General features: G+C 57.4%; 1 protein-coding gene across 1 annotated transcript; it reads right to left on the bottom strand.

Moving 5' to 3' along the window:
- Window positions 1-10,343: 10,343 nt before the first annotated feature.
- LOC111560209 (putative MORF4 family-associated protein 1-like protein UPP) lies at window positions 10,344-12,557 on the bottom strand. Its single transcript, XM_023253333.2, has 2 exons — window positions 12,063-12,557; window positions 10,344-11,047 (listed from the first exon to the last, which is right to left on the bottom strand). The coding sequence occupies exon 1, from the start codon at window positions 12,411-12,413 to the stop codon at window positions 12,078-12,080; it is 336 nt and encodes a 111-aa protein (XP_023109101.1). The 5' UTR covers window positions 12,414-12,557; the 3' UTR covers window positions 10,344-11,047; window positions 12,063-12,077.
- Between the last annotated feature and the right edge of the window lie 55 nt (window positions 12,558-12,612).

Here is a 12,612-nt window from a genome sequence, read left to right as displayed (position 1 = left end):
TTGTCTGCACAGCTAGTTTCTTCCCGAAAGGAGATGGCGAATTGCATCACGCAGAAAAACCTTTCTGTCCCCGACCAGGTCCGGGGTGATCTTTCGTCCCACCCTCCAGACCTGGGCGCCCCGCGGTCGCTGGTGCCCCTTTACAGCATGGAGATTCTGTGGGGTCCCCGGGTAACAGGAGCGTCAGGGGTCACAGGATCTGGGAGGCTGTGGTCTTCGCGGGCCAGCCTGTCGGGAAGGGACCAGCGTGGCTCTTCGGAGGAGGCTGAGCTGGGAGAGAAAAGAGCTCCCGTCTCAGCAGAAATGCCCCCTCGCATTATGCTCCCCGGAATCGCCTACCAGGCTGAGCCAGCCCTCTGCGTGTGGGCCCTCCCCCACACCCAGCACAGCGCGCAGGGCAAACAGGAACCACAAAAAGACAAAGACCCGGGAGGCCCCGCCAGAGAGACAAAAGGCTGCCTGCCCACTAGGAGCCCAGGGTGTCGCCCACTTCTGAGGGGGACGGGCTGCCAGGAAATGTCTCCTGTGGGTCCGGGCCCTGGGTGGGGTCAGGGGCTTTCGGGGAAAGGCACGTGGGCAGTGGGGCAGGTGAGGCGTGGCCTGCCATGGGAACCGCTCGGCAGGCTCTGGGGTCCGGGTCACTGGGAGGAGGACATCTACGCTCAGCAAACATGACCCAAGGCCCCTCGCGTGTGGCCCAGGTCGGCACAGACCCATCAGGCACAGGCCCCAAGCCATGTTGGTGCGGCCAGTTCTGAGTCACCCAGGCCCCTGCACGGGGTTGGGGGTGCAGGCCCTGACCTCTGGGGTGCCCGGCCAGAGACAGGCCCGCGAGGGCGAGGAGGGAGAGCAGAGGGGCACGGAGGCCCTGGGCCAGGGCTGCACCTGCAGGGTGAAGGGAGGTCTGCGGTGGGGGGTGGGCGTGGAGAGCCAGACCCTCGGAACAGGGGGCAAAGGGGCACAGCGAAGGAACGGAGGCACAAAGAATGCCGCTCTGGAGGGGGGAAATTGGAGTGGGCTGAAGAGAACGGGCCCAGAGCAGGAAAGGCCCTGCAGGCCGGCCTCACTGGGACCTGGTCCCAGAAACCGGGTCCTCATAGCCCTGATGGCACAGTAGAGCTCCTGGGGGACTTTAAACACCAGCTGTCAGGGTCCCCCCCCCCCAGAGCTGCAATTTCATTGGGCTGCACTGCCCCAAAGCTTCCCAGGTGACCCTGCTGTGCGGCCAGGTGGAGACCGGATGGGCTGGAGGGTTTGCAGCCGGAAAGAGACAGGTCAGATTTTCCTTTTAGGCGAACTCAGCAGCTGGTAGGAGCTTCAGATAAGGAGGGTGAGAATGGAGGCAGGGAGGCCAGGGCGAAGACTGCGGGGTAAGGAGCCCTCCGGCCCTGAAAGTTCAGGGGTCCTGTAGTCACTGCCCAAAGGACATCTGGGAACTGGGGGAGGCCTCAACAGGGGGCAGAAAAGAGAAGGAAGAGGAGGGGGCCGCAGCATCTGATCCACGCTTTGCAGAAGGGGAAACTGAGGCTCAGAGCGAGGACGTGGGTGAGCAGCCCAGGCTCCTCTCCACTCTCACTGCACAAACCGGTTTGATCCTCAGTAACGTAGCAGACAAATATTTGCTGAGGGAGGAGGCTGAGAGAGTTGAGGAAATGAGCTTCTCAGGAATAAGCTCAATGTCAGGGGTCATGCATGTACCATGTAGCTGTGAGGGCAGAGGCCCTGTCTTCGCCCCGGGCACAGGACTCCTGGGAAGGTGGCAGTGAGCCCTGGGCCCCCGAGCAGCCACCTGCAAACCTTTCTCCAGTCTCCCCTGGTCTTCCCTCTGAAAGCTGGAAGTGACGTCTGGAGAAGCAGCAGCCACGTTGCCACCACGTGGATGAGGCCATGATGGATTCTTGTGGCTTGTGACCGGAAGCATTCCCAACTGGCTGTGTTAGCTTTCTGGGGCTGCTGTAATCCATGACCACAAACTAGGTGCTGAGAATACCGGAAATGGGTCTTCCCACGGTTCTGCAAGTCCAAACTCACGCTGTCAGCAGGGCTGGTTTCTTCCTGGGGCCTCAGAGGGAGACTGTTCCCTGCCTCTCTCTTAGCTTCCGGTGACTGCCTGAAGTCCTCGGGATCCCTGGGCTTGCAGGCCGCTTACCTCCAATTTCTGCCTGTGTGGACGCTGCCGAAGGGCCTCGACAGAGAGAAAAAAGCCCACCCTCACTGTCATCTCTGATGCCCTGCAGCCCCCGACGCAGGGGCTCAGGGCCTCCTCCAGAGCCACCCCTTAGGAAACTTTGCGGAGTTTTCTTCTGCGAGTCAAGACTTGCAGGTGAGAGGGATCAGAAAAGCCGTGACCGTTTGGGCTGCTCAGAGTAAAATCCAGGCTGGCTGAGGTAAAGGGGGCTCCAGACACCTTTCTACATATTTAACCCCCTGCCTGGCTGACTCTCACATGTTCACGTCCTTCCAGCGTCTGTCTCATGGGATCCCCGGCACTAGCCTCAATTCTGCCCCATGATCCGCCTTTTAAGCAGAAGCACAGGGGATGCTGGGAAGAGTGGTGGCAGGAACCTGTCTCCTGTCCCTGGGCGCCTGGGGCCTACCTGGCCTTAGCCCCGCTGGGCAGCTGACACGCCGGGTGACTGGCGCGTCCCTTTGCCCCTGCAGGACGACTTTCCTCACCTGTAAAATGAATGGTTCAGATTAGACCCGCTCCAGGACTCTGAACTCCTGAGTCCCACCTTTTCAAGGTGCCCATTATCCTTGGGGCGCACAGGGTGTGCTGTTCTGGAACAACCAGGGTCTTAAAAATATTCCTATTTAGGTCGAGAAGCTCACAGAAAATTTCGAGCTAAAGCAGGAGCCTCGCAGTGACCTGTGGTTTTCCGTCTCCCGGGCCCTTTCGTCCGGTTCCTGCAAGATGGTCCTTGCCGCCCCGCTAGCCGGCCGTGGGACCCGGCATCCTGACCTGTGTGAGCGGGGCTCGTCCCCTCCCCTAGGTGGGTCTTGTGTGAGCACAGGGCAGGGCTGATCTCGAGAACACAGAGGAAGAGGAGCTGAGAGGCTGCGGCCTCACTGAAGCCACTGTGATGCCTGAAGTCAGCTCGTCCCACACTTGCAGGCTGCCTGTCCCCCAAACTCCGCTTCCCAGCCCCGCCAGGGCCGAGCGTCAGGCTCTGGGCCGAATTCTCTGATGGGGGGCGGGGGAGCCGGTGCCCGGGTCGACAGGGTTGGGTTTGAGTCTGGCTCTGCCGCGTACTGGTGGGGGACCTCTGGGAGCTCAGTTTTCCCCTCGAGATGAAGCGTAACCCGAGGGTTGTGATGGGGAGGGACAGGTTGCCCGCTGATGGCTGCAACGGGCAATGTTAGGTGTCAGCCTGGCTGGACGACGGGGTCCAGCGCCAGTCTGGGTGTTGCTGCAAAGATACTGCTCGGTGGGCTTGCAGGGAGGCAGGTGACCCGCCATGTGGGTGGGCCTCACCCAAACAGCGGACGTCCTCAAGAGAAAAGACCGAGGTTTCCGTCCTCAAGAGAAAAGACCGAGGTTTCCAGGACAGCAAGGGACAGGAAGGAATTCTACTCAAGACCTCAGAACAGAAGCGCTGCCCGTTTCCAGCCTGCAGAAAGTGGGCTCAAGACGGACATCGACGCTGCCCTCAATCTCCAGCCTGCGGGCCGGCCCCGCGATTTTACACTTGCCGAGTGCCCACAATTGTGTGAGCCAGTTCCCGACGGCCGTGCTCTGTTCCTAACTCGGAAACCCCACCGGGCACACATTCCTGCGAGAGCTGGGCAGCCAAGCTCCCCTTCCTTGCCCGACACTCGGACTTTTGTGCACTCCGGCGATTTGAGTTTTCCCAGGCGCTGGCCCGCTCCGGGTTCGGCTTAGCAAACACGCGGAGAGGAGAACCCTTTGCTGCCACTGGGCTCGCGGCTGTCGGCGCGGCGCCCGCTTCAGATCCCCTCTCCCTGCCCCTCCCCCACTCGCTCCCTCTCTCTCTCTCAAAAATAGACCTTAAAACTTGTTTTTATTTTGTATTTACGATTTTACTATTATTTTGCTTTTTAAATCTAGGGAAGTATAAAAGAACCAAAATAACAGACCCTGCCCTTCCCACTCGGATAACTTCTGTTGACACAACAGGGGGCTCCTGAGCGGTTTGGGGGCCCAGCAGGACTAGAAGGCACGGGCCGGGACCGAGAACACTTGCGCTGCCCAGCACCCCCGCTCCAAGGGAAGTACTGACAGGTGCTCGTGATTCCTTCCAGAAGCGTCTGCGTGCGCCCCAGCTTCCAGGAGTCCGCCCGCGCGGCAGTCCATGTCCTTCCTTTCAGGCTCACGAGCGCCATCGTCCGCCCCGATCCGCAGGTGCTTTTCCACCCAACCCCTCCCGGCAAGTGCTCAGCGCGGCCTCATCCTTCTCTCCTGGCCCCTTTGGGGACAGCCTCCTTAGCCTCTACCCATCCTTCCAGCCTCCCTCCCATGGCACCGCTCCCACAGGGCTGCCCCACCGGTGGCTTGGGAGCTCCGCAAAGGCTGGGGTAGGGGGCCCAACCCTGGAGCTGCGGGGGGTGTCAGGACAGGGATGGAGGTAGGCGGCCAGGAGGCTCCAGGCGGGTATCAGAAGCCAGGGCCGAAGGGGTCAGGGTCAAGGCGAGGGCCGGCATCCTGTCACATCGTGCCACCCGTGACAGGCCTGTGACCCCCCACAGCTGTGTGAGGAAAGCTGGCCGGTGTCTCCACAGTTAAAAGCGTTCTCCCAGGCGCACGGTCAGTCGTCAAGATTTAAACAAACGGTCCTTCTCCCCGCACTTCCCACCCTCCACCCTTGTGCTCCAGCAGCAAACACCTTGGCCACGTTTCACATCCAAGGACACCACCTTGTGGTCTAGCTTAGATCAGCGCTGCAGTGGAAGGCGTGCTTTGCCCGGGTCTAACCCTGCGCTTTCCCTCCGCTAACCTGCCAGCAGGGGGCCTGCATTAATGGACTGAGGCTGAGCGGCTGTGACCAAGACCTCAGGGTCCACCAAGCACAGCTGTCACCAGGGGCTGTTCGTTTGTGGGAAGGGACAGAATGGATCTGACACATACTACGCGGATGACAGGAGGGCCTCCGCGTCGGTTAGGGGCTGACCCGCACGCCCACCTCGCCACCACAAGGGTACCTGCTGGGTGACGTTTGGGGCAGGCACAGCCCGAGTCTGCCGAATGGTGCCGAGGCCTCTGAGCTGTGGGCAGAGGGCCGCTCGGGGTCCGGGGGGAAGCGGAGGGGTGGTGAGCTCCCCGGCATCACCAGAGAAGCCAGGTGAGTGGCTGTTCCACCAGAAAGCCACAACCCTGCCGTCTTGTGTGGGCTTTTCAGGTCACCGCCCCAGGAGACGTTGGGGGACGGGGGCGGGAGGGGGGCGACTCTGGTTCATGGTTCATAAATCCATTACCATCCAACACGGAACCCCAGAATCAAGTGGGACTGCTCCAGGAGGGAGAGGGACCCAAGAGGCCATGGAGGGGAGGGTGGGGCAGGCCAGGGTGAGCTGTGGGACCAATCGCGACGGGAGTGCCTCAGCAGGGCTGCAGGTCCCCAAGCACGTGGAGTTCAGGCCTCTCAGGGGAAGCAGGAAGGTGCTGGGTAAGGGGCATGTGGACCGTGGTTGGAATGTTCCCAAAGGAAATGTTCTAGAAATGGAACGTCAGTGCTGAGGCGCCTCTGGCTGCTGGTTTCAGACAGAACCGCAGGGAAGCCTATGTTAACTCAACCAGAGGCCGGCGGGGAAGAGAGAGGCGCGGGCTTGTCGTGGGGAGCCAGAGGGGCAAGCTGCCGCCAGGGCCATGCTCGGCCTGCGTCATCCGCCACACGGGTCGGTCCCACCAACAGGCGCCTCTCTCCATGTCACGCATCGTCACAGAAGGAAGAAACCCTCCCTGGAGCCACTGCCCGGTCACATTTCTCTGCTCCACTCCACAGCAGAATTCCTCCAGAGTGCTCTGTGTTCTCTCTCCATTCTTACTCCCTTTCAGAAACGGTGGAATGTTCGCAGTGTTCCAGAGGCAACGACCTGTGCACAGGCCCTGGGGCCATCACATGATCGTCAAGGCTAGGGAACAGCCAAACAGGCAGCACTAAGGAGCTGGGGTTGGAGACTGCCGAAGCCCGCCCACCCTGTGGTCCTTTCCAGTCTATGGTCCTGACCGCGGAGTTGGTTCCAAGAGATACCTGAAGTCTCATTACACGCCCAGCAAAACCATATTCCAAGAATAAGGACACACAGGGGCGCCTGGGTGGCTCAGTTGGTTAAGCGTCCTACTCTGGATTTCAGCTCGGGTCATGATCTCATGGCCTCTGAGTTCAAGCCCTGCATCGGGCTCTGCGCTGAGAGCGTGGAGCCTGCGTGGGATTCTCCCTCTCTCAAAAAACAAATGAACAAAAGATCGCATATCCTAGTGTTTGATCCTCACGTATTTTAGGACAATAGGGATACCATACACTTTAAATTCTGGTAAGCTAATTATGCACGTACACATTCTGAAGGGGATAATTAAAAGAACAGGAAAAGAGTATGTGAGTTTTAAACCAGTAAAGTGGGGAGAAAAGAATTTAAAAAAACTTACTCCATAGTAAGGCAATAAAGGAAACGGAAATGTGGAACGGGTCAGAATAAGATGGTAAACCTAAATCCGCGTATGTTGCAATTACAATAGACGCGCAAGGATGTCATTCTCAAGCCAAAACACAAGAGGCTGTCGACCTGGATAAAAAATCCGAAACATACAAAATCAAGACACGCTTACGAAATGTCGAGGCACAGAAAGACTGAAGCGAAAATGATCAAAAATCACAAAGCAAAAGCGAGCTGGGGCGGCTGGCCGCAGACCAAAACTAGTGCCGGACGGAGGGTCGCCACACGATCCAAGTTCCAGCAGGAAGGGAGGACCTTTCTAATCAGTGCCCGCTGACACAGTTTCAAAGGGCCTGAACAAAGAGGGGACAGAAGTACAGGGACAAACTGACAATCCACCATCGGAGGGAGTTCAACCGGCCCGAAAGAGGACTGCTGGGTCAGGCAGGGATGTTTCAAGGGACTGAAACAAACACTGAGGCACTCTCCGTCCGTCCCTGAGTGGCGGAGCCGAGGGAACGAAGCTGTGCCCGAGGGAGCTGAGGAATGTGGGTGAACACGTGTGACTCTCGGTGACGCTGAATCAATGACCCGACTGTACAGCCCAGCCCGAGTTCAGGGCGCCTCGGGCTATCCAAGAACTGCATCATAGGTGTCCCCAGATGACTCAGGAGTGGGGGTGGAGGAAGATCAAAGATCGTTTGTTCAGTGCCCTTTTCCGGAGAACGTCTCAGGCCTGCGAGGAACCCAGCCGCCCTCTGTCCAATCAGATTCGGTCCAGATACAGGACCCGTGTGCGAGTCCCAGGGGAGCCGGACCTCCCCGTGAGCTCCCAAAGCCCAGGAGAAGGCCTCCTGACACACACAGGCCTTCAAAGCTCTGCCTCAAGGGCCAGGGCTGAGACTGTCCAAGAGCTGGCTGGTTCCTTACGTGAGCTGGAGACAAGGTGAATGTCAAGGCCCCAAGGAAGCTCAAAGACAAGATGCCAAACCATCATCGTACGGTGGCCCAGAGTTGCCCGCCCAGGGTCACAGAGCCAGTTCCTGAGGGTTCCCACAGCCCCAGTTTCCTCACCTGAACTACGAGGACAGTAAAATGATCGCTCGAGTTTGTGAAAATCAGGTATCGTATGTTAAGTGTCAAATGCCAAGGAGATTCTTCTAATACAGACTTTTGTCTTATCATTCCACACGTCCAGGGTCCTGACCCCAGACGGGAGCCATAGGACCCTGGCTGTGGGCTGACAGCGAGAACAGGAGCAACGCAGTTTTCACTTTTGAGCTCCTTGAGTTTAGCATTTGACCTATTCCATCCCATTCACGTCTTGGAAACACTTTATTCATGAGTACAAAGGTAGTAATACCGATCACCAGCGTTTAGAAAAGGAAACGGACTCCCAAAGAATCCCCATCTCCACCCCTCACCCTCCATGTGACCCTGCCGCACAATCACCCACTGTCTGGCCTTAGGGGACAGCGAGGTGAGGGACCTCAGAGGCTGGTGCTTCCAGAGAGGGGGGTGCAGACCCTCAGTCCTCAACCCTGGCAACGCCAGCCCTGCTTGGCTGTGTTCACAGTCCTCCCGGGATCGCTCACTGGCCAAGAGCCACGGCACAGCGCACGACTGCCCTTCTAATAAAAGGACCGCAGGCTCAGGGGCCGGTTGGAAAGGAAATGGCTAGAACTCCAGGAGTGACAGCGCAAGCAGGCAAAGGAAGTTAAAGGCAGGGAGGTGGGTTCAGTCCTCATTTCCCCTCTGTGCAATCACAACGGTGAGATCCCCGACCTCACTCCACACCCCTGCCTTGTCCATTTTCCACAACCATGTGCCCGTTTCTTAAACTACAAACGTGAAAGTGTTGTTGACCTGCTCAAATCTTTCCACGTCCCGCCGTCACTCTACTTCTCGATTGTTTTCAGCCAACCATGCTTAACTCGACGGCCTTGGGACTCAGAATGCGGTACCTTGACTGGCAGCATAGGCATCACTGGGGAGCTTATTAGAAACTCACCCCCCCCCCAGGTCCTTAACTACAGGTTAGAACCCGCATTTTGAGGAGACCCCAAGGGTTCAGCTGCTTGTTAAGTTTGAATAGCCCTGCTGCAGGGGCCCGGCCCACAGCCAGAAGCAGCCCCAACTGTGAGACTTCTTGAGCGAGTGGTAGGTCATTTGAAAATTAGTCACGCATTCAAAAATGCCGAGTATTCAGAATATACCAACATAACCCCTGCTATGGAGTACTGGACGGCACGTCCAGGTGCGGCCCGGAGCACAGACTCCCCAGGGGGAGAAGCATGGACACACACGGTCAAGTTTAGACTCTACAAAAGTCGTACGCGAACCGCTACAACCATGCCCTCTAGCCCCCTCACCGCCTCCCCGTTCCCCGCAAACACCCTCAAACCCTCTCCATCACGTCACATTTCTACCTACTGACAGACTTTCGGGGTCGGTTCCAGGACGCCGGTTCCTTGTGCCCGGACTGCTGTTCAGGCATCTGAGCTCACGCTTCTGGACCCAAACCAAGACTCGCTTCGTCTGAAAAGTTTTCTTAAGCTCCCGATGCTCAGTGGACTCCCTCTTTAGTGCTCCCACCATACTAAAAACACAGGGTACCTACTTACACCTCCTTGTCTGCCAGACCCAGTCTACACTTGTGGTCCCAAACCACATTACTACTAGGGCCACCTCTCACTTTCAAGACTGCCCCACTTTGGCAAATGATACGGCTACATATGGCTACCCTCAACAGGGACTCAGGCCCCGAACCCCAGAACCACTGCTGGACCCTCACGCACCCGCAGTCCCCGGTGACATCTTCAGAGCGCGGTCCACAGGCTCACCGGCGCCTGCAGCGACCACTCTGCCCCGGGCACCCCCAGCAGTGTGTGGGCTGCCTGCCCACTCTCACCCTTGCTCGCCCAACTGGCAGTGCTCAACCCAGCGGCCAGTGAGTCTCCTCAGACCCGCTCAGATGCTGCTGCTACTCCACATAGACCTTCAAACCATTTCCATGTCATTTGCACTCAGGGCGATGGCTCCTTCTGACCTCGCCGGCCTGCCATCGTCTCCCATGCTACCTGGGCCACACGCTGGTCCTCACCTCTTTGCCCTGCGCGCTCCACCTACCTACAGGATACTCCTTCCCTAGGTGCCCTCGCGTATGTTCCACACGACCTGTCTTTGCTCAGACGTCTTCGTATGTGTCATCTGACCATCCTATATAAAGAGCAACGCCTCCCCCGCACCTAATCCCCACTTCTCTGTTTTCTACAGAAATTACCACTACCCAACACACACACGTTTTTTTCCTGCCTTACAACGATGAGGCACTGTTCTAAGCTTACAAATATCAGACCCAAGTGGATAAGCACTCTGTTGACGGATGTACCCCCAGCATCTGCGGACACTCAACTTACGTGGTTAACCGAAGACCACCACAGGGGGCACTGGACTGCGATTGTATGTTTACAGAGCTGTCTCAACCTGAGATCATCTCTCCTGGAAATTGTGAGTGCCCAGCAGAGTCTACCGCGACACATGGTCACGGCGAAAGTTAAGCGACTGAATGAACTTCAGCTCCCTGAAGGCAGAGGCCAGACCAAATGCTTTCACGAGGCCCCTTCCTGCTCTGGCTTCTCTCCCTGCAGATCAAACCTCCCTCTGGCCCACAGGCTTTGAATCAGAAGCACTGGACCTCCATCTGAAAATGATGACAATCAAAGAGAAGCTTTCATTGTGAAAACAATTTATTCATCTCACCTTTTCCCAGCCAAGTCAATGGCTTTGGTAGTTTGCACAAAGATTCCAAAAACTGGCTTTCAATGCTTGTTTTCCAGGCAAACGAACTTTATCACAAGCTAGAGCCCTGCTCTCAGTTCCTGTGAGCTCTGCTCTGAGGACCTCGGCCAGAGGTCCTCTAAGCCTGGAAGATGCTCCCTGCTATCAGTCTGGGGCCCACCCCGGTCAGCGCCAGGCTGTCCTCCCCAAACCCTCCAAGCCATGCAAATATCACGTGCAGTTGTGGCAGAGAAGCTCCTGAAATGCCTGACTGGATCAAAAAAGTTTATCTCAGAGTCAGCCAAGACTCACAGTACCTAGATCTCATCCTTTAGTCTAGGTTGCTCACCAGACACGTTACACGATGTGCAACAGTTTACAGGCCACAGAAAAATTACATTTCTGAAAGAAAAGAAACAACCAAACAAAGAAAATGAAAAGAACGCAGCTCTCCTGCTCCGAGCTGGTGGACTGCAGAATCCCAAAACGCAGACATCACCGCTCTCCGTGCCCAACAGTCCCCGATCTCACCGGGGGCCCTCTCAATCTGATCCAAAGCGGTGGCGTCCACATCCCTGAAGGGGGTCTGGCTTCTTGCTTCAGCAACTGCAGCCAAGTAGCATCTTCTCTCTTGCAGAACTCCAACCTCAAGTTTCTTTCATGGGTTCCCCAAATTCCAGGAAGCATTAAAAAAAAAAAAAAAAAAAAAAAAGCAAAAAAATGTTATTTTGGAACTTTAAAAACACAGTAACATCACAGTAACGAATATGACCACACAGCAGCTTACGATCTAGACCCTATTCCTTTACGTTAAAAGTACTTACCTATAAGCTGTCTTTTTGAAACGGAATTCACCTAATAATCATAATCATACCCGCATATGTAATACTGAAACCATTTCCCCAGAATGATGCTGGAGATTGTGTTTAACATAGTGAAAGTATAGAAAAATAAGGGAGAGAAAACCAAACATTCTCGATTACAGCCTCTCCACGCAGTCAGTCTAGAGTACGAGTGGGGAAATTGATGGTCACAACTGAAACTCTAAGACTCGCATATCCGGAGTCAAAGGAACTCAATCAACCACCCGTGCAAAATGCTGTGAGGTCTGGGGGCCTGGATGGCTCAGTGGGGCTCAGTCGGTTAAACTACCGGCTCAGACCAGGATCTCACCGTTTATGAGTTCCAGCCCCACGTCCTGCTCGGCACTGACAGCACAGAACCTGCTTAGGATTCTCTCTCTCTTTCTCTTTCTCTCTCTTTTTTTTTCTCTCTCTCTCTCTCTCTCTCTGGCTCCCATCACATGCTTTCTCTCTCAAAATAAACAAATACAAATTTAAAAAATGCTGTAAGGTCATCGGAAGCGCTCCAATATCACAGCACCTGCAAGTTTCCGTCCTGTACTTGGTTTCACGCTTCTCTAACTGGCCCCCTCGTCCTTCGTTCGCCCGACGGCCTACGCTTTCACCCCAGGCCCCTCCTGCCTGCAACTGCTTTACTACAAACGATCGTCACGTTTCACAACAACGTACTAACTGCTTTCTTCTGATTGCCAACGTAAAAGCGCGACCCTGTGTCTGCCCCCCACCCCGTGCCCCCTCCGCCCGGCGGTGCACTCCCAGGCGGGGCGGCGCGAGCCCCTCCCGGGCGCGCAGCCGCCCGACACCTACCCGCGCCCGCGTCCTTCAGGAGAAGCCGCAGCTGTCGATCTGGCCGTGGAGCTCCACGATCCTCCGCCCCATCCGCGCCACCTCGGCGGCCTTCCTCTCCGCCTTCTCGTACAGCTTCAGCACCCGCTCCTCCGCCTCGCCGCTCCCGCAGCGGCCCTGACCCACGGCGCCCTCCACCGAGTCCACCTCGCTCTGCAGCCGGTCCAGCAGGATCCCCACCTCCAGCAGCTTCAGGCGGGCCCGCAGGTGCGCGCGCACGTGCTCGCGCTCCAGGGCGGCGCGCGCGGGGCTCCGGGGGCGGTCGCGGGGCTGCTCGGGCGCCCGCCGCTCGTCCGCGCCCTCGGGCCACATCGCGCCGCCGCCGCCGCCCGGCCGCCCCCGCGGGCCGCTCACCGAAGCCAGGACGCCGGCCGGCCGGCCGCGAGCGCCAGGTGCGGGGCCGAGTTCGGCGGGAGCGCCTCCGTGACGAGCAACAGGTTCCCCCAACTTGGCGCAGCGGAGACGGCGTCCAAAATGGAGCCCCAGCCGTCTGCCAGAGCTGTGCTCACGT

This window comes from Felis catus, chromosome B1 (genome assembly GCF_018350175.1).
Source record: "Felis catus isolate Fca126 chromosome B1, F.catus_Fca126_mat1.0, whole genome shotgun sequence".
In the NCBI taxonomy this organism is placed as follows: Eukaryota; Metazoa; Chordata; class Mammalia; order Carnivora; family Felidae; genus Felis; species Felis catus.
Note: the sequence above shows the minus strand (reverse complement) of the source record. Positions and strands in the feature narration are given on the sequence as shown.

What these genes read in the sequence shown, in the direction of transcription:
- LOC111560209 (XM_023253333.2), bottom strand. Translation starts at nt 12,413, where the DNA reads ATGTGGCCCGAGGGCGCGGACGAGCGGCGGGCGCCCGAGCAGCCCCGC.